The 27,903-nt window shown below is 43.0% G+C and overlaps 1 protein-coding gene across 2 annotated transcripts in view; it reads right to left on the bottom strand.

Annotated features, from left to right (window-relative positions):
- Positions 1-25,326, bottom strand: part of rusc2 (RUN and SH3 domain containing 2) — a 35,076-nt gene extending 9,750 nt beyond the window's left edge. Inside the window, exons 1-4 of one of the 2 annotated variants that reach the window (XM_061070982.1) lie at positions 25,233-25,326; positions 9,008-10,756; positions 7,397-7,970; positions 1,071-1,730 (exon numbers count right to left, since the gene is read on the bottom strand). In XM_061070982.1, the coding sequence (XP_060926965.1) occupies positions 1,071-1,730; positions 7,397-7,970; positions 9,008-10,582 (2,809 nt within the window). In that variant the 5' untranslated portion in view covers positions 10,583-10,756; positions 25,233-25,326. Of the gene's footprint in view, positions 1-1,070; positions 1,731-7,396; positions 7,971-9,007; positions 10,757-24,375; positions 24,432-25,232 lie in introns of those variants that run through there. The other variant, XM_061070981.1, reaches the window with a different exon arrangement.
- Between the last annotated feature and the right edge of the window lie 2,577 nt (positions 25,327-27,903).

Genomic DNA, 27,903 nt, shown 5'->3' with positions numbered 1-27,903 from the left:
AGCGACTCGTAAGCGCAGCACCAAGCCTTAAATAACAGCTGGCTCCAATCCACTCCCATGCGCCGCTTCAGCTTCCGGTGTAAACAACCATGTGCCGGCGCGCTAAGGATTAGCGCGGAGCGGCGGCGTTGCTTCCGTGTCCGGTGTAAACCCGGCGTCAAACGCAAAGTACTTCCATACCCGACTCTTTGTGCCTTTTTAATAAACAAGTCGAGGGGGGGCGAACGCTGCAGCCGCAGTTGCCGTCTTGGTTTTCAGAATGTAAACGTCGACTGGCGCAGCACCGATGCTAATGCTAAGTTGCTAACAGCTGCTGGCATCGGAGCTGACGGTGCCTGCGGTGCTTCAAAAACTTGGGCATCGGCATCGTTTTGTTATGTTAGTATCGACAGGTATCGTAGGTATCGGTTCTCGTGACATCCCTACCGCAGACACAGAGTGGAACTCGTTCACAACAACAGGAACATGTGAGGAACATCCAGGTGAGGGGCGGAGCCTGTAGAGCAGCAGGAGGCGGAGCCTGTAGAGCAGCAGGAGGCGGGACATGACGTATAAACTCTGCTGTGGACAGATCAGTGTTGTTGTTTCCAGCTCCTCCACACGGCCTCGGCCTCATCACCAGAAGATCTGGAATCTCTTCATGTTTCCAAGTGGACGTCTTCGTCTTCTACGTGTCCGGCTCCTCTTCTTCATCCTGAGATCTTTGTGTTCTTCCAGTTTCACGTCACGTGTTAGAAACCTCGTCCACACGTCCACTCGTCACTGGGAAGCTTCCACACGTTGTCCTGCTGGTTTCTCTCATTCTGACTCTTTACACAAAATGAGCAACTCAACTAATTTGATCCAAACAAACCAAAGATCAAAGAAGTTGAAAATAATAAAAATAATGCTGAATGTCTTTTGCACCAAACCAGGCTCGAGATCTTAATGGAGATTTTGTTGGAGTTTGTCAACATTTAAATTGTGACTTTTATTTCCTGGAGCACCAGCAGCTTTTACTCTTGAGAACACAACATGAATATTAATAATATTAATAATAATAATAATAATAATAATAACTTGGAACCTACCATGCTGTGGCCTGGCTCCGGAGCCTTTGCTTCCCTCGCCGTGTTTCCCAGACTCCACGGATCCCAGTGGACTCAGCGTGTCACTGGTCAGCGCTGGTAAAGTGGGCGGAGCTCCGCGGTGGAAGCAGTGTCCCTGCGCCCCCCTCTTCACGCCCAGCGACGGAGGCGGGGGGGTCGACGGCGACGGTGCTGAACCCCCCCCCTGGTTCGGGGAGTGCCGGGGGCTGAAGCCGGCCGACAGCGGGCAGGAGGGGCTGTGGGGCGGCTGGGGGGTGGGGCTACAGGTGGAGCAGGTCCCGGAGCTGGGCGCCCCCTGGAGGCGGACCGGGGAGTAGCTCCCGAGAGGCGAGGGACGAACCGATCCAGGGGGAGGGGCTTCCCCGGCCAGAGCCCCCTGGTAACTGTGCACATTTTCAGCTTCATCCTCCCCCACCGCACCACCAGAACCAGAACCAGAACCAGAGCCGGATCCAGAACTGGAGCGGGCCTGCATCCCCGAGACGTAACCGGTGAGCAGGGGCAGCACGGGCTTGGGCGGGGGGGGCTTAGAGGCAAACTGGTGGTGGAAGGTGAAGGGCTGGATGGGGAGGGAGGTGGGCCGCTGGTCCAGGGTGTACCGGACCACCGCTGGCTGAGTGTCTGAGGAGCTGGAGAGGCCCCCTGGTGGAGAGGAGAGGAAGAGGTTATCTTTCTATTTCACAAATGATTATAATTAAAATATCTAGATCTAAGCAAGTAAGAAATAGACATAGCAACAAATGTTCAAAATAAATAAATCATGTCCAAGACGGAGTATTTAACAAGTCCAACCCCCTTTTTCTCATATTTCATAAAAACATTTTGTGAAATGCTTCAATAATCCATCTTTTATCTCGTGACAGAATAGTTGAACTAAATCACAGCAAACAAAATATTTAAAATAAGCTGCATCTAAAAAACCCGATATAAGAAGTACCTCTCAAAATAACACAATATAATTCACGAGCACCACAATCCACAAACCCCAACTTTCACCCTCATTACCTTCAAATTCGTTTTTCAGGAGATTAGAGTGAATTAGTTTTACATTGGGTGTACCTACGTTAATGTTTCACAAATGATTATAATTAAAATATCTAGATCTAAGCAAGGAATAAAATAAACAAGTGAACTTTAATAAGTGTTCGAAATAAATAAATCATGTCCATGACGGAGTATGTATCGAGTCCAATCACTTTTTTCTCAAATTTAATCAAAACATTTTGTGAAATGCTTCAATAATCCATCTTTTATCTCATGACTCAGCCAGAACAGTTACTAAATCAAATCAAACAAAGTATTTGAAATAAGCTGTATCTACAAAATCAGGATATAAGAAATACCTCTCAAAATAACACAATATAATTCACGAGCACCACAATCCACAAACCACAACTTTCACCATCATAACCTTCAAATTAGTTTTTCAGGACATTACAGTGAATTCGTTTTACATTGGGTGTACCTAATATACTGCTCACTTCTCAGTTCAGGCTTTAATTCACAGGGGAAACTATTATTCAATTAGATTTCTGATTATTTATTTTATATTAGTGCAGTGTTTCTAATAGTGAAGCTGCTCAAAGACATAAAAGTCATACTATTGTTTTTCACATTACCTGGGAATAATGTATTTGTGAATAGAACAGTTGTGACCAAAATGGTTATCGTGGTTATTTTGATCAATATTAAGATCACGAATATTTATGATGATTATTTATTGGTTTTAAAGAGAAAATATTTTACAGCTTGTTCACATTGAAGCAACAGAGCTGCCTTCACTTCAGTGTTGTGCTGATTTTGGTTAATGTATAAATCTGGTTGTCGGCCTCAGAGTCTGAAGTTGAGGTTGAGAAAGTTTGGGAATATTGTTTTCGTGATTAAAATGTTGAGATTAAATTTAATAAGTCACACATAAATTTTCTAAAATACAAGCTGACAGTTACAATGACTTTTTCCTAACAGCACTGAGATGTTTAAATTACAGAGATAGAATAAACTTGTCAGGAGGTGAAACCTGATTCAATAATCGATGAATCGTTTCTGGACAAAACTGCAAAAACACGAAGTTGAAAATGAAACCTGAAAACTGCCCAGTCATGAGTCACAGGGCGGAACAGGTCTGTTATCACCGTCCACCATCGACCAGCGATAGAGACTCTGACCTTTCCCCAACGTGCTTACACAGACACACACGTGTTCACAAAAACACACAACACACACACACAGACACACACACAGACACACACCTGGACGCTCTGCAGTCAGGAGACACCAGCGAGGAGAAGGAGGCCTTATTCTGTTTTCTACCAGTGTGTGTGTGTGTGTGTGTGTGTGTGTGTGTGTGTGTGTGTGTGTGTGTGTGTGTGTGTGTGTGTGTGTGTGTGTGTGATCCCAGTGCAGTGTGTGACAGAGTGTGTGTGTGTGTGTGTGTGACAGAATGTGTGTATGTGTTTGTGACGTCAGCAGTGTTGCGCAAGCTGTTTGTCGCCCTAAAGCCCACCCACCGATGTCACCTGAGCTGGGTGCTGTGCTGCCTTATGGCCACAAGAGGTGCTGTAGACCCAGGATGGAGGGAGGCACACACACACACACACACTAACACACACACACACACAAACACACACACACACACTGACACACACACACACACACACACACACACACACACACACACACACAGCAGGCCTCAGCCCCCACTGGAGATGGAGAAAAGAAACGCTCCCTCCCCATCTCTCCTCTATCTGCTCCGTCATCCCTGGTCCTCTCTCTCCTTCTCTCTCCCCCTCCCTCAGTCCTCATCTCTTCTCCTCCATCTCCTCCCTGCATCCTCTCTCCCTCCCTCTCTCTCTCTCCCTCTCTCCCTCCCTTTCTTTCTCCATCCCTCTCTCCCTCTCTGCCTCCCTCTTCATCTCTTCTCCTCCATCTCCTCCCTGCATCCTCCCTCCCTCCCACCCTCTCTCTCTCTCCCTCCTTCCTTCCCTCTCTCTCTCCCTCTCTCTCTCTTTGCCTCCCTCTCTTCCTCTCTCCTCATCTCTTCTCCTCCATCTCCTCCCTGCATCATCTCTCCCTCCCTCTCTCTCCCTCCCTCTCTCTCTCTTCTCCTCCATCTCCTCCCTGCATCCTCTCTCTCTCTCTCCCTCCCTCCTTCCCTCTCTCTCTCCTTCCCTCCCTCTCTCTCTCTTCTCCTCCATCTCCTCCCTGCATCCTCTCTCTCTCTCTCTCTCCCTCCCTCCCTCCCACCCTCTCTCTCTCCCTCCCTCCCTCCCTCCTCCCTCCCTCCCTCTCTCTCTCCTCTCCTCCATCAGGCGGTTGCAGACCTTTCCCTCCCTCTCTCTCTCCCTCCCTCCCTCCCTCCCTCTCTCTCCTCTCCTCCATCAGGCGGTTGCAGACCTTTCCCTCCCTCCCACCCTCTCTCTCTCTCCCTCCCTCCCTCCCTCCCTCCCTCCCTCCCTCCCTCCCTCCCTCCCTCCCTCCCTCCCTCCCTCCCTCCCTCCCTCTCCCCCTCCCTCCCTCTCTCTCCTCTCCTCCATCAGGCGGCTGCAGACCTCTCCCTCCTCTCAGCATCATGTCGGATCATTAGTGAGCGAGCTGCTTCCCTGAGGTTTCTAAAGAGGCCTGCGTGCTGCAGTGAGGCGACGCAGCTGACTGATGTGAAGCCTGATGAATAATATATTTGCTGTGCGATGCGGCGCAGCCTCTCATTATAACGTTTAACCATCTCCCTGTGTGTGTGGAGACAAAGTGAAGAGCATGTGTTTCAGGCCCGGGTGAGACACGCCTTGTTTAGAGGGACGACCCCCAGACTTCCACATCGTCGACTGAAGAGCTTCAAGCCGTAAAAACATGAAATCCTTTCTCTCCTTGAAAACCACTGCAGGTTAATGTGTCAATAACAAATTACTCTAATGATCATATCCTAAAACCATCAATGTGAAGTCTTATAATTTCAATATATTTTCCAATATTACAATACATCAAAGCTGATTCAATACTCAACAAATGATTTGGAAAGATGTGGATGTTTTGAAGCTGATTCTCTTTCAGATCACGACAAAGCGACGGATCCAGGGATATTTTTATCACTTTATTTTGATATTGCACGATATGACTTTTGTATTATTTTGTCCAAGAGAATCTTGATCTTGTCTATTTAAGGATCTGATATCTATGAGTGTGAGTAACTCGGTGCAGCTTGATTGAATTTAATTGGACAGTTTCACGAGCTCTATCCACTGAGTGACTTTCTTTAGCTAAAGAGTCTTTGGGTGGAGGAATGAATATCCACATTCCTGCAGACTGAGCTTCACACAGTCAGTCCACTCTGTAAACACCAGGTTCATTTAGTTCTCCAGTTACAGGACTGACATTAACAATGTGAGTAAATGAAGCAGAAAATAATACAGGCTGAGCTGAGGTGACCTGAGGGCAGGATGATTTATTTCCTAAGAAGCTGGCGTGAAGTATTTTAAAGGAAAAAGCTTTTAATTAATTATGGTGTTAATATGATGCATTACTGCATGAAGCTGGTTTGTTTTACTGAGATAAACACAAAGAGGAAAGGGACATAACTCATTTCCAATTGTGCAGCGTTTTGTCTAAATAATCAGTTTAAGAAGCTGCACGGTGAGTTTGCATAAAGGAAAATTTATATTGAAATTAGAAATGATTTAAGGAATTCCAGTTTGTATAAATCAGTAAAAGGAGACAGCTGAGACATTCCTGTCCTGGAGTGTTTACTCATAACTGTCTCTGTTATTCCAGCTATTCCAAACACTCCCTGTCGTGTGTGTGTGTGTCTGTGTGTGTGAGTGTGTCTGTGCGTGTGTGTGTGTGTGTGTGTGTGTGTGTGTGTGTGTGTGTGTGTGTGTGTCTGTGTGTGTGTGTCTGTGCAGGCAGCTGACACTGAGCTTTATAAGGTGAAGGTTGTGTTGGTCTGTTCTTTTCTCACATAAACTGATATTGCAGCAGGACCATAATAATAACAGCTTTATTATATGTGTTGTTATCATAAGTAAATATTTGGAAATTATTTTAACGTAAATATATTTTATTACAGCTTCATTTTACAGGGTTGAGAAAAAAAGAAACAATTTATGATCCAAACAGAGTCTGTAGGAATCCAATCCATCACGACATTAATAATCCATAATCACGATTAGCTTTCAATGACGCGACAGAGAATACATATTTGCGGACAAACAACTGCATCGTCATTTATTCTGTCGGCAGGAAGAAGTTTGTGTAACTTTATCTGACCTTCCATCGTTTTTGGGGACGAGTTGGGCCTACAGGCACACACACACAGACACACACAGACACACACAGACACAGACAGACACAGACACACACACACCTCAGCAGGGGGCGTTCTCTGCACCTTCATCTCCTCTCTCTACATCTGATTGTTATTCAGAACATGTTCGGCCCAGTTCAACCCTTCAGTGCGTCTGAAGCTGAGGACACACACTCTGCACCGCTGGGTGATACACACACTCTGACAAACACACACACACACACACAACTTATCGACTGGTTGACACACAGCGACAGTGTAAACACAAAGAAACTGCAAACATACGATGAGAAAACATCACAAGAAACATTCCATGTGGGAATGTTGGTGCATCTCTGTTTTGTTTATAAATTTTTGTGTAATATTTAGGGTACAATACAAAAAGTTTGCTTCATCTTAGAATAACAGCTGCTGCTAAAAGATAAATATGGTTTAATATACATTTATATATAATATGAGACAAACTTCTCAGTGAACGATCATCAGTGCTGCAAAGAGGCTAATTAAATTTTTTAAAAGACAGAAAGTCAATTTACAATTGAAGTCACTAATTATTAACTGAGGCAGAAGATGATATCACACAGTTAAAAGTTTAAAGCTCCTCTAATCAGTGATTGTTTCATTAAGATTAAAATGAAGTCACATGAAAAGGGCTCTGTGGAGCCTGTTAGCATCATTTAGCTCAATTAGCTCAACAGTAAAATACTAGTCTAGCACTCGGTAGAACTCGTATCTCTGCTCGTACGTCTCCTTAAATTGAGATAAACCAAATCTCACACACATAAATGTCAGAAAGTAACTCAATTTGATTATTTTATCTTTCGAGATACACAAGTTGTTTCTTGGAGAATCTGTGAAACTGTTTTTGTGTAATTCTGCTGACAAACGACGGACACGGGTTGAGACGAAGCCTGAGGTGACGTGAACTAATTTCACGATACAGAAACAAAACTCCACATGAATTTTGCCAAATGTGCAAAACAAATGATGACTGGAGCTTTGGGTGACGTACCTTCAGCTGTGGCTCGCGTCTCCCTGGCGCCCTCCAGGTGGCGCTCTATGCTGCCATGGCTGTAACATCTGGTGAAGGGCGCCGGCGACATGCTCTGACTGTCGGCCTCCGCACGCTGCTCCAGGATTGGAGAGAAGTCCACTGAGGAGTGCGAGTGGGTGGAGTAAGCGGAGGAGAAAAGGTCCGCGGCTGCCTTCATGGGCGGCGACCCCCCCGTAGCTCCGTTTCTTCTTTTACTTCTGGCGATCTCTGCGAAGGAGGTGACGCGCGGAGGTGGAGGCGGGGTCGGGGCGGCGACATCACTGAGCCGGACGGGACAGCTCAACATCCGCTCCAGAGACCCGAGCCGAGGAGGCGGAGACTTGTCCAGGTTTCGGTCGTAGCTGCGCGAACGGGGACGATTTCCCGAAGAGGCTCCGCTTCCGATGAGGGCTCGACCAATCACAGGAGGGGAGGTGTTCACGTACACCTGGCCCTCCATTACAACGGGAGCAGCTTCAGCCCCAACATCCGCCTGGTGATTCTTCGTCTCTTCCTCATCCTCCTCCTCATCGTCGTCGTCATTATCATCTTCCTGAATTATGGAAAACAAGGAAGGAAAGAAAAGAAAAGAACAAAACAGACGTCAGACAACACATCAGATTAAACAGGTCAAAGTCTTTATGAAGGATCAAATCGAACTTAGGGCCCGAACTGTCTTAGAGACACATTCTCTGTGACACTGTGTCGCAGGCTGATGTTAAAACGCTGCAGAGCAACACAAGCACAGAGTTAATCCTCAGACATGATGACAGCAGATGACCCCAGAGCGAGACTGTGATTTAAAACCAGACAGCGGCCGACTAACACCACAGTCACAGTTATTTTAAGGTCAGAGCTATTGTCACTGTCTGGGAGCATTTTCAATTTATTCCATATGTTATTTTTGTGTCACTTCCTTCCTTGTTGAGTAAGATGTATTCTGACAGAATCACTTCCGTCTCGTCCCTGCTGGGTTTTTGGATTTCTTCCATTTGCCTTCTCTTACCTGCTTCTCCTTACTCTTAAATAAGTAATACTAAAAACACTTTAACTAAATGTGAGAGATAATCCACCTGTGAAAAGCTGTGTTTCAAAACAAAGGGAAAACTGAAGTAGAAATGAGAGAATGTTCTGAAACTGATCATTTAGAAAATCTGTATCTTTTAGACAATTAGACACATTCTCATTTTTCTTTGGTCGGCAGATCAATATATTGTAATTAGAGATCTTCTAAGAAATGCCTCAGATACGGCAAAATATACCAGGTTGTTATCGGCAATAACAAAAATCTATGTCCCAATCAGATACCACGTCTTTTGAGTGTAATAGATTTATTCAGATAAACCTGCGATTTCGTTTTTCCGGAACTACTGGAAATGCAAAAAAGTCCAGTTTTAAAAAACCTTTATATACCTGTTGATTTTGGTGTAAAAGTGGTATCATTGATTAACTGATATACGATCATAATTAGAATCAGTTAAATCAATTGGTCGTATATTAGCTTCTTATTTGTTGACCTGTGCATGTGGTAGTTTTCGGATACATGGTTTATAAACTATTTAAACCAGAGAGGCCGGATTGTCCACTCACCTTCGACGACTCTCCTTCCTCCTCCTCTTCCTCTTCCACGCCGTCCTGCTCAGCTTGCTGTCTGAACAGGAAGTACTCGCTGGGCTGAGTCGGGGTGGGGCTTCCTTTGCTGTGCTCGTCGGAGCAGCTGTTGACCGACGAGCCCACGGGACTCGGCGACGACTGCGATGAAAGGTCACAGGTCACCAGCTTGTAGTAGTTCTGGGTGGCGACCACCAGACGGGCCTGGCTCTGCAGACAGGATGCAATGTCTCCGGACGAGCCAGAATGCGGCGGGTGGTAGGAGTTGCAGTTGGCGTCGAGGTCGAGCGCCCCCTGGTGCTCCACAGAGCAAGAGCAGGTGGAGGAGGTGGACAGGTGTGGTTCCCGGATGAGAGGGAAGGTGTTGCCGAGACAAGAGGGTTGTTGCTGTGACCGGGGGGGTTCGGTCGGGGAGCTGTGGAGGTCTAAATAGAAAGCCCCTCCACTGGAGTCTCGCTGGTGTCCTGCTGGGTCAGAAACCGACGTGGTTCCGGAGTGGTCAGTGGAGCTGTTGAGGTTGGTGAGTCCCGGGGCCGGTGGCTTCTCCGGTATGCCGTTGTTCATCTTGTTGTAAATGGCGCTGAAGTTGACCAGCACGCCGTCCGAGCTGTTGCAGGACGAGTCGCTGCCGTAGCCTTGCTGACACGCTGCGAACGGCTCAGAGAAGGTTTCAGGGAAGTGTTGAGGGTAGTTCTGAGACATTACACAGCAGGAGCAGTGATGGGCCGAGGAGCTGGACGAGTACGAACCGGTCTTACTGCTTCGGCCGCAGCGCATGGGATGATCTTCGTCTTCTTCATCATCGCCCCAGTCTTGCTCTCCGCAATCCATGGACATGTTGGAACCGCTGCTCCCGAGGCGCCGCTGGCTGTCCAGACCTAAGATGTTCAGGTCTTCCAGGTGGTTGGACAGATCTGAAGCGGCGGCCCTCAGGGACTCGCGTCTGCTTCCTCCCACCGAGCTGTGCAGGAGGAAGGGCTCGGAAGCGAAGCCGAGGTCGTGCAGGCGGAAAGATGCGATTCCAACATCGAGGGCAGAGTTGGTGTCGCTGTGGAGGTGGAAGGACGAGTCCTCAAGGTAACCGCTGAGGTTGTCACCATCATCCTCCTCCTCTTCGTCATTGTCATTTTCGGTATTCAGCAAGAACGGATTATGACGAAACGGATTCCTGTTCCTCGCTTTCGCCCTCGGCAAAGTGTGAGCTGTGATCAGCTGGTCCTCTGAATTACTCGAAGTGAACGATGAATCATCACTCGCCGTGCTGCCTCCTTTCCCGCCACCCTTCCTCTCTCTTCCTCCGTTGTGGGAGGAGCAGGAGCCTCTGGAGGTCTGGATCAGGCTGCTGTAGAGCAGAGCATCCCTCTGGAGGATGTCCCTCTCGGGAAGGGAAGTGGTGCGACTCAGACCGATGTTCTCAGGCAGGGTGAAGGCCTTGCTCCTCTTGAGCGAGCTCCCGCAGCCGCCCTGTCGCCCACCTGACACCTGACAGTGCACCAGGGGAATGTGATGCACAATCAGGGTCTCGCCAGACAGTTTAGGAGGGCTGTCCATCATTCAAGAGGAAGGAGGGGGTGGAGTGGAGCTGCAGCAGCTAAAGGAGGGGAAGGTAGGAATGTGATGTGTTGATGGTTGTGTTCACACTTAGTTTGTTGGGCCCAGCTCAGCAGCTCTGCCAGGGATGTGGAAGGTGAGGTCGGGGAAATCGACGCCATGGTCAGAGTGGTACATCTGGAAAATACAAAGAAACAAAGAGGAAACGCTGCAGGTTATAAGTCCAGATAAATAAACCCATTAAGGTACAGACACTCCACCTGCAGGCCTGAGGACCCAACATTGTGCTTTTCCCGTATAACTCATTCGTTTTGCACTAAATCAGAGGAATAGAGACAAAGAGAAATACATCAAATCACTACAGCAGCAGCTGCGGTATTCTGACTCTCAGTTTCCGATGTGGGTCAAGCTATAAAACCAGTGGATCATAAACCATAACTCAACTGTGTCACAGGACCTGAGCTTTCTACTAAAAAGGCTGAGTGGTTCGGGTGTAAACCACATGGGTGCATACGCCTTGAGCAGCTGGTTCCCAGTTCCACTCCTTTGTCGTTCCTCCACTCTCTTCTCCCCGTCTCCTGTCTCTCCATTACTGTGCTTTCAAAGAAAGGAATAAAAATACCTCCAAAGAATAAATAACCTGTCCAACCTAACGCTGAGATCACCCAGTTGAGACCACCAGGGGTCGTTTACTCAGCTACACAAGACTTCTCATGTGGTTGAATCCACCCATGATGGTGGAGCTTGTTCCTCTGACACTCGGGTTAGAACAGGTCCAGTGTTTATTATGAGGTTTTATGTGTTTTTATTTTCTATGGATCAAAACAGCTCCAGTAACAGAACTTAACCATTAAGTCTATACACTGCGCAGGGTGACTCACACACACACACACACACACACACACACACACACACACACACACACACACACACACACACACACACACACACACACACACACACACACACACACACACACACACACACACACACACACACACACACACACACACACACACACACACACACACAGCAGCTGACTCTCAAACAGGGCAATGATCTCATCCCCATTCGCACATCACACCCAACATGACACACACACAGACACACACACAGACACACACCAACACAGCAGCCGTTTCCTTCACCATCATCCGTCAAACCAAAAATAAATAAAACATTTCTACACTTCACATCTTTTTCCTATGAAATCCACTTTGTTGTGCTAAGAAAGTGTTGAGCTGATAATTACTTTACTTTTAATAGTTTGAATTTATCATCTGATTCACAGACACTCTTACAGTTCACGTGAAGAAGACCACGCAGCAGCTGCTAATGCACCAAACCCCTCATCCTTTCAAAAACAACACAAATAAAGTTGTTTTAGTGGATTCATCACAACGTTTAGTACCTGTTTTGTAAATATAGCAGCAAACTAGACTCCATGACACTTCCTGAATAAACTTTGTTAAAAAGTGTTTTTTTTAGGGCTGGGCAAGTTAACTCGTTTTAATCGAGTTAACTCAAGTGATGAGTTAACTCGATTGTTTATCCGCCAATTATTTTCTTTTTTCCTGTTCTGCAGCATTATTTTCTTTTTTCCTGTTCTGCAGCAGTCAGCAACAGACTTTCACAAAATAAAAGCCTGACTTTCACAATAAAACAATAAATAATCAAACCTGAGTGAATGCGAGATAAAATAATTAATCGAGTTAACTCATCACTTGAGTTAACTCGAGTTAACTCGAGTTAACTCCATTGAAACGAGTTAACTTGCCCAGCCCTAGTTTTTTTCTACATTCACTGACTCCATCTAAAAGTTTAAATGACAATTGTCAATGTCACACAAATACTACAGTTCCTTTTAAAAGTCCAGTGTATAAGACGTAGGTTAAAGGGGTTCTTTGGGAGAAATGGAATATAAAATAATCATATTTGAATTATGTTTTCATCCGTGTATATTTACCTGAATGTACAAATTTCTAGTTTTCATTAAGAAGAAGAAGAAGAAGCTCTTAATATTTACATCGGGAGAAGGTTATGTTTTACGGAGGCCGCCATGTTTTTACAGTGGCCCAAAATGGACAAACTAAACACATTGAGTTTTTATAACTCGCTACTGTTGGTTCACCAACACCCTTGTGATGATGTTACTGTTATTTCAAAAAAATGTGGTCATGAATTATTCATATACTGTAAGAAAACCAGACCCAGGATTGTGGAAGTTCATCCATTCATTGTAATTTCTCTAATAAAGAATTACACAGCGTGTCATCAACAGGATCGGGGATAAGTTACTTTAAATCCTCCGTTCACCGGCTGCGACCTGGACTTGACAAGGACTTAACTCACTTCTTAAGAGTAATCCCTCTATTTCACCTGCTTTAAATCATAATCCCAGATACAGTAGATTGATAAAAAGCGAAACCTGAAATTAAATTTTGATTCGCAAATCTCTCCGGAAGTCAGACGAGTGAGGTTGTGACTGGAGAGAAGGAAAAGTGGGAGATGAAGAGAGAGAAAGGACATAATCTGATTTAGGGATTTAAAAGACGAGCAGGAAGCCAAGCGGTGACATTAGAGTGGATAACAGAGAGACGTACAAATATAGATTCAGATGGATATTTACCACACATACAAATGTAGACCTTTACGAGTAGGATTACAAGGAGGAGCATAGCAAAGCGCTGCTGCATCAGTTTGTGTTGCTCCATGAAGAGAAGAGAGGTGGCAGACGTCAGGTCTGAAGCTCAACGTCAGCGTGGTGAGAGGTTCACTCTCTGCCAGGATAATAACTCAGACGCCACTCTCCACAAATGACCTTTTTAAACAGACTCGAAAGGAATTTGCTGTCAGGGAGGCTTCAGCTTCTCTTCCATCCAAGTGGAGCTCAACCTTTTTATCTCATAGCTGCGAACATGAAGTCATGGTTACCCATGATGCCTTGCTGCAGGCCTGGAGGAGGACAGTTATCAACACTGACACATTCTGATCTGGGACGGATTCAATATCTTTTTAAGCGAAGACCATCAACCACTGAAATCATCATTTGTCACAACATGAAGAAACTGATTATGTAAAAATGAAGGAACCTCCAACACTCCACAAACCAATAAGACTAAATAATAATATATAATAAGATCTGGAGAACACGATGCATCCTTATCCTGATCTTATAGATTCTATATAAACATGCACAAAATGACTGCTACACCTCCATGTTAGCCAATGGGAGGTGGACCAAACTAAAATAAATCTAAACACAAGTTCAATAAATCTTCTTGCAGGATGTTTTTTTGTCAATTTAAGTAGTTCCTATCCCACTGATGTTTGTTTCAAGTATTCAAGTATTCATTATTCTATATAGATATATAAAAATGTGTAAAGGTTGTCCTCGGTGGAAGGTGGCATGAATCACATGAGCTGAGAGGTTGTGATGGAGAGCGAGACGATGTTAACACCAGACGAGAGAAACTGAAATGGGTTTAAGAGATTAGCTGCTGGGGTCAAGCAGGCTGGGTGGGTGGTGAGTTCAGACATTAACACAGGACAACGACAACTGTCTGAGTGTGAGTGTGTTTGGATCAGTCAAAGGTCAAGGTCAAGGTCAAAGTCAAGGTCAACTAAATATGGCTACAGACAACACACTTTCCAGATATACCAGGGAGATTATCTGAAGCTGATATTGATCAGAGAAAATTATTCTCCATCATATGACCTCATGAAGAAATCAGAGAATAATGTCATGGGTAGTTCAGATATAGATTTTCAGAGGATTTGCTGCATATATATGTATGATTTAGACTGAAAATTGCATTATTTCAATACATCACAGCTTTGTATTGATTGTTGGAGAATAGAAAGTTCATGCAGGGGAAGTATTATCCCTCCGATGTTTTCTGGTAGAGGCGAGAGGACTTTCAACACACCATATGGCTGCATGAGAAGTCAAGGATTTCGAGGTCAGTGTGTGTGTGTGGGTGTGTGTGTGTGTGTGTGTGTGTGTGTGTGTGTTTTTCACAAAAAATATGTTTTGTAAACAAAGCTGCTGCAGACTAAATAGCAACGCATTTCATAATCTCACATGGTTTTGATGAGAGACGCCCGAGTCAGTCAAAACAGTGTCTCCCACTATTAACCTACTTTGTCTCACCACAGTTTGATTATGAAACAAAACATTTCATAAACGATTTTAATCACGATGTTTTGCCCCATGGTTTCATTCAGTTTCCTTTGTCTCTCACAAACAAATGGAGCAGTTTATTATAGTTGGACAATCAAAACATCCATAAAGGTTTTATGTCCGTGGCAGGAAGGCTGAACTGTTCATACTTTCCTCTTGAGCTCTGCAAGTTCACTTTAACACTGATTTAGGGAATGTACACAGGTGTATGATTCAAAACAATTGTAGTTAGTCTCTTAATTAATCTTGTGTGTATTTTAAGGCAAATGATGCAATAAACTAATCAGAGTGGCATCTCGAATTCCCTTTAATAAGGCAGGTGCAATTGTGCCTTGTTTAAAAAATGGAGGGTTATGACTAGGGTTGCAAAGGGGCGGAAAGTTTCCGGTAAATTACCGGAAAATTTCCGTGGGAATATTAAGCTCGGGAATTTAAAAAAATAATGATATGCAAATTAGACGCTGAGCAATAAAAACATCATTCAAAACTCTATTTTAAAGATGTATGGAATGCAGCACACGCTGCAAGTTGAATTTAAACCCTCCACTGTGCATTCTTCCATCACATGCACAGATAACTCCCAGCATCCTTCACTCTACAGCAGGGCTATTGAGGCCTGCTGTAGAGTGAAGGACTAGTCAGGTCAGTTTCCATGATATTACTGGAGAAAACATATTAGCATGCTGATTGAGGATTGTTCATCTGTTCATCTCGCCTATTTCCATTCATTTATCCATCAATTGTAAAATATGTTTACAGACGATTCCAATTGTTTGGCTAACTATTTATATCTCTGGCATTGCATTAGTGTTTTTTTACAAACTTTTTTCTCATCTTATTCTACAGAACAATGCCACGTGCACTCTCTCATGTGTGGAGACATTTCACCCCATCCAATGTAGAAGGAAAGGCTGTGTACATTTGCAAATACTGTGCAAAGACCTATGTTAAGAATGACACAACGATGCAGAAGCATATAGTCAAGTGCCCAAAGTTTCCTCAGGACTCAAATCAGCCTATGACACAACAAAATGTTTATATTTATGTCTGTATATGACAAGGTAAATACAGTTAGTATAAATTACCCACAACATTTCCAGTTTATTCCCGTTAATTCCCGTTAATTCCCGTATATTCCCATTAATTCCCGTTAATTCCCATGGAAAGTTACCAACTTTGAATATTCCCGGAATTTTGCAACCCTAGTTATGACAAGTCAGTCCACGAACCAGAAGGTCAGTGTTTCGATCCCCGGCTCCTCGGGCAAGATGTTCAACCCCAAATTGACCCAAATGGCATGAATGTGTTGAACTGCAATGTGCTTTATATTTCCAGAAAAGTAGAATAAAAAATACAGTCCATTACCATTTCAATGCTGAGACATTCCGAAGAGTTTTGCCAAATTTGAGGAAAAAGATGATCTCAGAAATGCGTCATGGCCGACAGGAAACCGCGCCCGTCACATGACGCAAAGTTTTCAGTCTGGTATTTATAATGGACCCATCACAGCTGCTGTGTAGGGTTGTGTGACTGCTGAGTGACACACTGGACAAATGTGCACAGGCTATTCATGTATTCACACTAACACACACACAAACACACACACACACACACACACACAGAAACGTGTTGAATAGACTCATTATTCTCCCACAGGCTCTATAACGGAGCTTTTTTATACAGAACTTGCAGCAAACATACACAAACTTTATCATAACACAAGATAGTTATCAAGAGATTTTCCTAGAAGGACAAAACAACAAATTCCTTTACATTTACCGAGCCTTTCAATCTCAAACAAGTGAAAAGTCATAAAAAGATCCTGTGCAGCTCATCACAGATTTCAAACCTCCAACACCGAGAAACCACTTTTCAAGAAAACACACACATCCTCCTGGTCCCTGTGAGCACAAACAATAACACAACTGAGCCTATCACCAGATTACATCACAGCAGATCAGATAACGGGTTATCGAGAACAAAGAGGGCCGGGTCTGGCCAATCGGATTTCATTTCCCACCCACCATTAGAGACCATAGCTACAGGGCCGGCCAATCAGGGGGGAGGAGTCGTAGTGTGTTTCAGACGCATCGTGAGAAAGAGGAAACACAGAAGAAATCCAGGACAGAGAAAGAGGGTAACCATGGCAACCATGCTAGCAGCTGTAAGAGGGAAGACACAGAAAAGGCTGAAGACGATGCATTGGTCAATTTTATAGGGTTTCTGTCTATTTCTGTCCTGCTGTTCATGTCAAGATTGCCGACATGTCATTAAAGAGACAGGAGCTAAGTGCCAAGTGTTTGAGACAGAGGCTGAAAGGAGGAGCTGCAGCAATGGACAGTCTGAGGAGAGTGAATAAGATGATCAACCTGGATATGAGCAGAATGTGTCTCCTTTAGCTATGAATAGTTCTTATCTTATATTATCTCATCTTATCTAGAGCCTTCTTCCCTTCGTGGTTTTGTTCAGCTTTAAATTGGGGTTGTCTGGTTTTCTCTATCCAAACAAAAACAGAAAAACAATAAGAGGGTTCTCAATCTGTGCTAATACTCTTACAACTGGGGATTCAATATGAATATGAGTCAATAAGCTGTGACTGCTCTCTACAAACAGTCTCCATGGGTTCTCTGGAAAAACCCACATTAAGGTGCTATATGTGGTGGCAAGGCAGGGAACTGACCTATTTATAAAACGCTAAGGGAAGAGGAAAGGCAAGCTGTTACAAAGGACGTCCTCCCTCGTATATCACCAGCACTTCCAGGAATAAGTCTGCATCCCAGTGAGGGCGCACCCTCACCAGGAAGAGACCGACGACACAACCACAGGAGATGGCAATTAGGATGATAGATGAAGTGCACCCTCCCAGCGGGACTCGCTTTTATTGAATAGAATATTGTCGCTGTTTGTAGAACAACTTCTTTTATGTAGATCGAAGCGAGTCGATAAATTCCACAACACAAAAGGGGAAGTGGAATGTGTTTTTGCCTCGTCGCAGAAAATAAGGCTACGAGAAAATAACGCTGTAGACTAAACATACATCACATTCCACAACATTTTCTATTCTCCATTAATCGGAACATGAATTAAAAGAACTAGTTTCAATCTGTCACTGATTCTATTTGTTTAATGAGCATCAACTGGTTCTTTCATGCGTCCTCGGCTCTGCCAGCCTCTGATTGTCTTCTCTCGTTTCCTGCAGGAATAGGAAAGTCTGGTTGTTGAGTTACTGTGTCAGTGTGTGTGTGTGTGTGTGTGTGTCTGTGTGTGTGTGTATGTGTGTGTGTGTCCCTACCCCCATGAAAGAGCTTTTGTTTGCTGCACACATTCATCGCCTCCCGCTTCAGTGTCAACCAAAGACACACAACAAGAGCCAAACAGCAGAAAAGAAGGAATGTTGAATGTTCAACCATCCTGAAAGTGTCTGAAGATTTCCAGTTGTCTCACATCAAATGTCTACAGTTCGTTGACCAGTTTCTCGCCGAGGAAGACACAATATGTCCAAACACATCGAGACAGACAAGAAAGAGAGGACGTAGGGAACAACCATGACCTTGAGCTCTGAGCTCTGTATTCAGGGGGGAAGTTTCCCACCAACACCAGCCAAGTACTGGAATGTGTGTCAGAAAAGACATTGTGTCTTTTCAACTGCAAATTAAGGACTGGCTGTCCATCAGGTCCTCAAATAAGTCTGAACATTACATCACCTAAAAACTACAAAAAACCAACTGGGATCATTTAAATAAGAGCAATACGGTTTATTCTTTTGTGTTGATGTGTTTTCATCAAATGACTTGATGCAGCAAAATCTGAAGCTTCATTGATCCTTAATGGGAAAATGCTCTTTTCTCTTTCCCTCCTCCACAGTTCAAGGGTCTGGTTCGACACTATCATCGTCCCTGAAGCTCACAAGGTTTCATCCAAATAAAACTGCTTCTTTGAAAGTGCAATATCAAGCGTATTGGCATCGATAAAATTACCACCATCCCAGCGTTCCCCTCAGAAGTATCAGCGGTGAAGCTAATGGAAGGATAGATGGAAGGAAATTACCACAATGATGTTGAGTCATTAGGGAAATTACACTATTGATTTCTGGCCTCTAGCCTCTACGCTGCATTTCATAGACTGTACTTTGGTGGAAAACCTGCTAATGGCTTTACGGCAGAAAACAAAAGGACGAGCAGTTTCCTGCAGAATAAAATATATATCGTTTAGATTATCCAGTAACTTTCAACAAGTCCATTTAGATCGATGTTCTTTCTTTACAATGTTGTTTGGTAATCACATCTTAATTAGCTTCACGTCTAAGTTAATTGCTTACATGTCCTTAGATCGACCAGTGTGAGCTAAAGATGAACACATGACTTTGATCCCAGCGTCCCAAGAGGCTTAGGGACAGTTTCCCTCCTCGACAGACTCCCGGCCTGAACTTGATTGAGCTTAGCGCCTCTTGCTAAACAGACGACCTGAGTCTTCACCTCCACTCACCTGTCAGTGTGAGCTGACCTTCCTCCACAGCAGGAGGTGAGTGGCAGTGACTGACTGCCTGAAGAAAATGAATTCACAGGAGATTAAAGTTTGGAGAAATTATGCAGTGTCATCTGCAAACATGAGAACATTTCCATCCTGCAGCTACAGGCAACCGACTGTTGATAATGGTTTTGACGGAAGAGATAGGATTATTTTTTTCTTGTAATCCAAAGTGCATTTCAGGGAACAGAAATTTGAGTACTTAGAATTGTGCATATGTTGCTTCAGTCGAGTTTGTTTTCACTTAGTGTCGTGTGACTTCCTCCCAGGGATTAATAAGGTTTAACCTATTGTTCGAGGCTTAAGGTTACACAAACACACAAACTGCATTAAGACCTAAAACCACACATCAGACCGTTTCTGGATCTCAAATCGAATGCTTGTTTTGCACTTGTTCCTCCAATCACAACATCTGATTGTGACTCGCCAGCAAAACCGGAGCAGTACCACTGGAAATCCTCTAAATTCTGGGGGTATATTTCTCTTTAGCTACATTCACTTCTCTATTCCATCCATTTTATTCTCATGCTTTGCTGACGCCGTCTTTCTCTTTCTTTGCTGCCGTGTTTCCATCCATCGTTCCCCTCTCTTCTCCCATCCCCCCCCTCGGCTTCACTAAATCCCTGTTCCCTTACTCTCTCTGCCTCTCTTCCATCCACCGTGTGCACTGCAGCGTCTCTGCTTCACTTCTGCCTCCCTTCTCGTCTCCCTCCCTCTCTCTTTCTCTCCTTCCACACACAAACATCCAGCCGAGGAGCGGCCTGCAGATGGGTTCAGCCAGATCACCTCACAATCCCACTGTGCAGTAAGCGTAGGAGGCCACGGTACAACTCACAACCTGTGTGTCTGTGTGCTGGTGAGAAGAACTCTCAACCTGTCTTTACCTTTCAGATTTGGAAAAGCATGTTGACAACAATCCCTCAACCACAAAGCAACTATGAAGTGACCTGCCTTGCCCAAGGGTAACTTAATGCTACCTATACAGTTAAAGAACTGTGACCTTACACCACTGAAATCTAATAAATCTCTGAGTCTAAAGTAATGTTTGTGCAAAATTTGAAAGGATTCTCTCCCAGCATTCTTAAGATAACATGTTCAAAAGGCAAGAAAGAGTTTGTCACAATGACATTGACTTTCCACCTCCAAATCCTAATGAGGTTTCAATCAAGCATTCTTGAGATATTGCGTTTACAAGACTAAAAATGTGTTTTGTAAGGTCAAGCTGAACTAATTGATCAATTAACTAGAAAACCAGACTGTCTCTGTCTGTATTCTTATTGTTCTCATTTCTTAATTGAGCTGAATGACTCTGTTCAGTTACTCTGCAACGTCAGCTCTGAATCAGCCAGAAAATGAGGAGCCAGTGATGATTGAAATTCAACTCACGCCACGGCCTAAATAATTTTATAGTTTTGTGACAGTAAAGATTCATTTAAAATCACTAATATATTAACTAATCTTAAAAGAAAGAACATTTAAAATAAATATATAAAATAAAGCCTTTTGAACAGAAGTTTTTTGGGTTGTTCTCGATCTCTTTCTTTCTGCCCTGATTCAGCAGTCGTCATGTAATCACCACATCACGTTTCACACAGCAGAGCAGAGGGAATGTCCACAGCGTGATGATGGTGTCCCCGGCAGTGATCTCTCACCATCAGACAAACGAGCTCTAAATATACAGAGCGAGGTCGGGCAGCATTCTCCCTCCTCAGCAATAAACTCTCACTGTGACTCTCACGGCTCTTTCACACGGTCGTCTGGTTCCTTTAGATCCACAGCTGCTGTAACAAGCCGGGGGGGAAAATGTGTCCATGTGTTGGACTCAAATGTCTCATCAGCATCAGGTGCACACGTTGTTACTTCTCCTTCAGAAACACAAGATTATCTTTATGCACAGAAGCAAAAAGATAATCTTCATCATGCTCATGGTCCTTTAGGCAATTACATCCTTTCAATGTTGATAATGATTCGGTCAGATGTGGAAAAGGGTTTTTCTTGCAGTAAGTAAACAAAGGACACTTTCAGACAAGAGTGTGGATATTTGAACAAAGACTTTGAAATAATATTCGGGCTCAGGTCAGAGTCGGACACTTAAACTTGAAAATCTACTTGATTTTTTGAGTTGCCACCTTTTGAAATATGCAGATTTAATATCTTTCTGCTGTTCGTGACATTTAAAGAATTCCCCTTTAGCTCTGGAAAACTGTGAGAGGATATATTTTCATTATTTTTATACTGATAATAAATGAATCAAGAAAATATTAAACAGACCTTTCTACAGCCCAACAAGTTTCACTCTGCAATGCTGTGAGGTATTTATGTTGTATGTTGACATAAATGTTACTTAACTAAATTTGTTACTAGAAAGCAAAAGGGCTTTGGGTGATCCAGACTCTTTCCTGTGGCTGGAAACACAAAAGGATCTCGATCAGTTCCCTGAGGAACTCCTACAGCCTCGACAAGACTTCCACACATCCCTGACGGAAAGCATCACAAGTTCCAGGGTTTTCTTAACACTTTCTGACAAACACATCTTAAAAACAAATCGTTTTAAAAAAACTGGTGAACTCGAGTCATAATTACTCAAGAATCTTGAACCCACAGTATCAGGTTTTCCTTCATTGTGCATTTTGTGCTTGGGTGAGAGCTTCGTCTCTATTGGATGCGCATGTGGCACAGCAAAAAAAACATCCTTGCATCGCACAGGCCATTGAAAAGAAGGAGTTTCAGAGTGCAGCCATGCTGTGTAACTCAAAGGGCCTTAAGGCACATGGTGGGAGGTATTTATAGCATCAGTGGGGATGGAATGGTCCAAGTTTGCTTTTGAGTTTGAAGAGCATCAACAATAGAGAATACAGACACAAAAGAAAAGGCTTTCAGGATGTTGCCAGTTCTCAAAACTAGAGCAGTGCTCGGTCTGCCTGGTTTGAACGACCTGTTTACTGGTGATGCTGGTTGCAGCTTTCTTAAAAGTTTGAAATTGAACGTATCACGTGTCCAAACTCAACACTGAACCTAACTCGGACCTCAACAATACACATGACAAGCGTGAAGCCGACGACATGAACGGTTCTCGAACTATGCATTAAGACAGAACTAGATTTCTAGAATCAGTCAATAAAGATAATTATGATGTAGAAGCTTAATCCTTTAGCTCTGGACAACATACAAAACAAGTCAACTTAAGTTTTTAGGTGACACTGTATTCACAGAGGGCTGCTGCAGATAAGTGTTGAAACTCTCCATTCAGGGAAAGAACAGAATACACAACATGACCTGCATGACATCTGCATACTGTTCTTTTACAAATCTGAGTTACTCAAGCCACAACACAAATCAAAACACACACACACACACACGACAGCAGAGAAACTATGCTCATCCGGCCTCCGCAGGCAGGAGCTCGATTACATAACACAGAGAGACACATTCCGAGATCAGGAGGAGCAGCTGAAGACTGAGAGCAGACACGTCGCATGACACAGGGAATCAGGCTTTCTTAAAAAATGGGCCTGACCACAACGCTGAGGCTTGAAACTCAGACTGTTATGTTCAGTAGCTCAGTGGCCACACGTCCCTGCTGGTGACGCAGGTATTGATAAATCATCACTGGAGAACATGTGGTAGTGAAAACACGAGCATGGGCAGAAATACTGATGCAAACAGAAAGAAGGATTTGAGGTTTTACTGCTTAGATAAACTGAGCAATTCTCATTAGCTCCTCATGTAACAATACAATACGATACATGATATGAAATGATAAGATACAACATGATACAATACGATACATGATATGATACAATAAGACGTACTACGATAATAATCTTTAGATACAACACGATACAATATGATGCGATACAACGATATGATTTTTATACAAAACGTCATGTTGCGAAATGGTCCTGAGAAGAAAAACATTAAAGTTTGTTGCAGATTTGAATTAGCCGGCACTTTCTTTACCGTGAAATGTGTTTTGTGACAAATTAATCTTCATGCTTTTCTAATATATTTCTACAATAAGAACCAGACAATCAGGCCTTGATCGAGTTATGAGTTCTACTGAGTGACATTATGTTTCTGATTGAATTTATCCCGAGTGGAGATTCTGGCCGAATTGTTTACGTAAGATGTGATGTCTTGAGATATTTTACATTCATTTTCACCAGAGGACAAATCCTTCCATGGTCCTGTGACTCTTCATTTCATTTGCACCAACGTTTGAATCTGAACAGACAGAAGTGCATCATGCATCTGTCCTCCTCCGGTTACCTTCAATCTTTGGCACATGTTCAATCAGCTGCTTGATGATAAATATCAATCGTCTGTCTGACGCAGCAGTGGCTGTTACTGTGTTGCTTTAAATTCCAGCAGCAAAACAAACCCTCTGCAGATGAATAGTAATGTTTGCAAAAGGGAAACGTGTGTCTCTGTGCATAAACGTCAGGACAGAGGTCATGTGTAGAACGAACAAACAAAGCCAGAGACGATTCCAGTTAAACATTAAACCTGTGCTACTGTAAGTAAACCTGTGCCACTGTAAGTAAACCTGTGCTACTGTAAGTACTAGTCACAAGTTTGACTTACTACTGTTACTGCCACTACTGATAAAAACCATAAAAATCACATTTAACAACAACACAATAAGATCTTTAGTATTGTTGTCTCATAGGAAGAGCTCCACGTATCCATTCTATCTGCTGCTATGGGAAGTAAGGGTTGATAATAATTCTCCAGAAATAAGTCGGGTGTGGACTAATTCAGTCTGTAAAATACAATAACAATAACATAATAGGAAAATAACTATTCTCTCTGCTTCTCAGCTGAGATGATCAATACCATCATCTCTAACTGCACAGGGTCAGAAAACCACCTCCTGCTTGTCAATTATTTACGTCTAATGTCATATACAACTCGATAATAAACACAAATACAAATATCTGCTACAGTCAGATAATAATCGTGAGACAGGTTCAGCAGAAATAAAAGGAAACATCCCTGAATATAAAGGATGTCACTGAGAGACCACACAGTAAATCCCATTTATAATAAAACATAGATAATTCACACATTTAGGTGCAGAACTCACGGTTCGATGCTGTAGGCCCGGCTGCTTGTGTCAGTGGCCCAACCTGCTTCTCCACCATGTTGTGATGGAGCTCAAGACACCAAACAGCATGAAACAGCAAGGCAACAACAGGAAGTGCAGCCACACAGCCTTCACAATAAAAGCCTGGGAGTGTGCATCAGCACAAAAACCAATACGTTCACAATGGACCACATTCTGAACGTGTTTTCAACCGACATCATTCAAAGTAAAAATATAAAAAACAAATCAAAACATCTTGTGTTTTGTGGCTGTTTTACTGAAGGGACGTTTTTTAGAAAACATGTTTAGGAGTAAAATCAAAGCCCATCGCTCAACATCATAGCCACACTTTTATTTTGTAGATGTCAAACGGAAGTGGTGTTTCTCACGTACTGTGACTTGACAGTGGAGCTGTTGTTTCTGCCGATTTGAGATCAATATGGTGAACTAACGGTGGAACAGGCCGCAGCGGATATAACGATGAACCGCTTCAGTGTAATAATGAAGTGAATCATGTGTGTTGATACCACGGTCCTGTCCTCTGTGTTCACCCGGAGTCTGTGAACCTTTCCCCCGCAGAGCCACCGAGCAAACACCGCTGATGTCCCCGCAGCCTTTGTGTCACAGCGATGAATAAAACAACGCATCAAAGACATAACATCACATCACATCTCATCACACCCCCTCACCGCTGACTCACCGCTGACTCACCGCTGATACAAGATGATACAAGTCAAAGTAGCAACATGACGGCAAACATCAAACGGAGATGAGGCGTCACTGGGGTTTTTTTTTCCTCTGGTTTTTGAAACGTCCTCAGATCAGATGTGAGATTGAAACGAGATGGAAGCTCTCACCTCGTGGCAGGTGGAGATCCACCGGGGGGGGGTGGACGACATGTCCGAGCTGCAGATACAGTCCAGGATCCACGGGAGAGACTAACAGAGCAGCCTGAACACCGCAGCATGAGGAGGAGGAGGAAGAGGAGGAGGAGGAGGAGGAGGAAGATGAGGGGCTGGACCCAGCGACACGTCAGCCTGAGGTCACTGAGTCTCAGGCCGGTGTCAGAGCTCCGATCACCGGGTTATCTAACCGAGTCTGACCCGAGTCAATGAGATGATGGCTCTCATCATCACAGACAGGGAATCCAGCTTAATGTGATAATAAGCATCATCGTTATCAGCATGATCACATTATAATGATTAGTAATTATAATCATCATCATATTAAACATAATTAAGATAGTAATCACAATCATAACACTTTTACTAATACTAATAATAATAGTTACAATTCATAATATTTTTGTTTTTATTATTATACTAATGATGATAATATTATTATTAAAACTTAATCTACTCCTACGACTACAACTAGTTACTACTACTAAGAATAATGTTTATCATTATGATTACACTCATAGGGATAATAACAATAATACAAATTATACTACTATTTCATCTACTACTACGACGACAACTAGTACTTATAGTACTGATGATAACAATACTTATTATCATAGTATTAGTATAGTATATAATATGTTATTATCATATATTTGCACTGAAGCGTTTATATGTTTCCTCTACTTCGCTGAACAACATTTTTTTAATTGTCTTTAGTCTTGAGTTGCTGAATCATTTATTACTAATCATATACAGTTTTCATTGTCCAGATTGTCACTTATTTCAAATAAATCTTTCACAACAGACAGATGATTTCACGTTGCCTCGAGGAATCTACTCTTTTGAGCAAGTACAAATTCTGATTTAATATTTATTTTGACCTGGTCTCTAGTGTGTCGACTATTTTAAGGTAAAAGGAAATAGAAGATTGAAATGATGCCTTCCAGATATATTTTAATAACTTGATTCTAGTAGTAAAAGTGATAAAGCGCCTAAATCACTGACAGAGATTTGTGACCAGATTTACCAGCACAAAGAAAAGGTTCTCAGTGATTGAATAGACAATTTTCAGAATTTGTCATAATGCTGCATATTCCAGAAACAGTTTCAAATCATTTGTCATCTCTTGTTATAAAAACACAAGCGGTGTGAATAACTTTATGGAGTTTTATTTCCCTATAAGTGGAAAATCAGTTGTAATTTGAGTTAAATGTCGTCACATTTGTAGATTTGTATGATTTTTGCAGCAGCTGAGGACAGAAGGATTATGCTTCTTATGGAAAAGGAAGCAAAAGCTGCACATTTATAACTCAAATACAGATTCTCTATACTATAAACGTCTCTATACTAGATCTGAAAACTTATTTATTCATGCATAAGTCATGCTTTGTTGTTTTCCATACTTGTTAATGTCTTATTAATAAGTGGGTATTCTTCAAATGGTTGTCTACTGCTAAACTTGCACATAATACAATTTTAATTTCCTCTAACAGATGAGCCTGATGTAATCTGAACCACCCGATGTGCAGCAGTTGCATTATCTGCCACTGGGGGGCAGTGTAAACCAGCGAGGAACACAAACTTTAACAATCATATTTTTCCTTCTTATCTCTTAATGCTCAGCAGACAAAGGGAACAATACACACAGATCATTTATTCAGACAGTTTTCAGGTGATGCCAAAAAACGTTTTGTCCACTTTAGAAGTCTGGTACAGAAACTGAATGAACTCAATGACCTTCCTGGTCCTCGTAGTTTCAGGTGCTGTTGGTATTTCAGCTAATCCCTCGATGCATTGAATTTGTTTTTGCACTTCTTGCACAGTTGATGTGATCATTGTGTCGTAAAGCCTCATTCAATCTGCACTACCTGTTTTGGCCTCATGGGAGCAGTAGAGACCAGCTTTGAACACGACAGACACTGGCCCAAATTGTTAGTGAACACTTTATTTATAAATACAGCAAATACTGAGCAACACTAGCAATTAGCATTCAGTGATATTCTGGTCACCTGATTCATTATTCAATTCCCCTAGTTTTGCACCAACTGCATTACTACCTGCTTCTTAAAGTCATGAGTTAAAAACTGACTTTTCATTTGAATGAAAAGTCAAAGTTTACCCAGTACAAGCCAAATCCATTTTACCATGTCACCGATGCAAACTACCACTCAGTAGAATGACTCATCACTTCCCTGGTTCTGATCTCCACAGTTATGTCCATATGTCCCTTTGGGTATAAGGTAGCAAATAAAAATTTACATATTAAAGAGCCAGGTAGTGCTGCGCCTCAACATGCTAAGTGCTAACATCGTACTGCATTTAAAACCAAGTGTAGATTCATTAAGGTTGTGTCATTCATGTTCACAGCTTGTTTGGATTGTTCTCAAGAGGCCAAAACCAGTTACTGCAGATTAAAAGGAGGCCTGTAGTTTGTCTTGTCACAAAATCCCCATCACTCATCCAAAGGACACTGTTAAATATTAAGATTGTATTTTTGAGAAATGGAATATACAACACTATATAACACTTTTTTACTAGATCACCTCATGTTCAAACTATTGGCTCGACTGCTTTGGTCTTCCTCATGAAAACAGCCGATATAAAAACAACCTTCATCTGGTAC

Source organism: Limanda limanda, chromosome 5 (assembly GCF_963576545.1).
Source record: "Limanda limanda chromosome 5, fLimLim1.1, whole genome shotgun sequence".
In the NCBI taxonomy this organism is placed as follows: domain Eukaryota; kingdom Metazoa; phylum Chordata; class Actinopteri; order Pleuronectiformes; family Pleuronectidae; genus Limanda; species Limanda limanda.
Note: the sequence above shows the minus strand (reverse complement) of the source record. Positions and strands in the feature narration are given on the sequence as shown.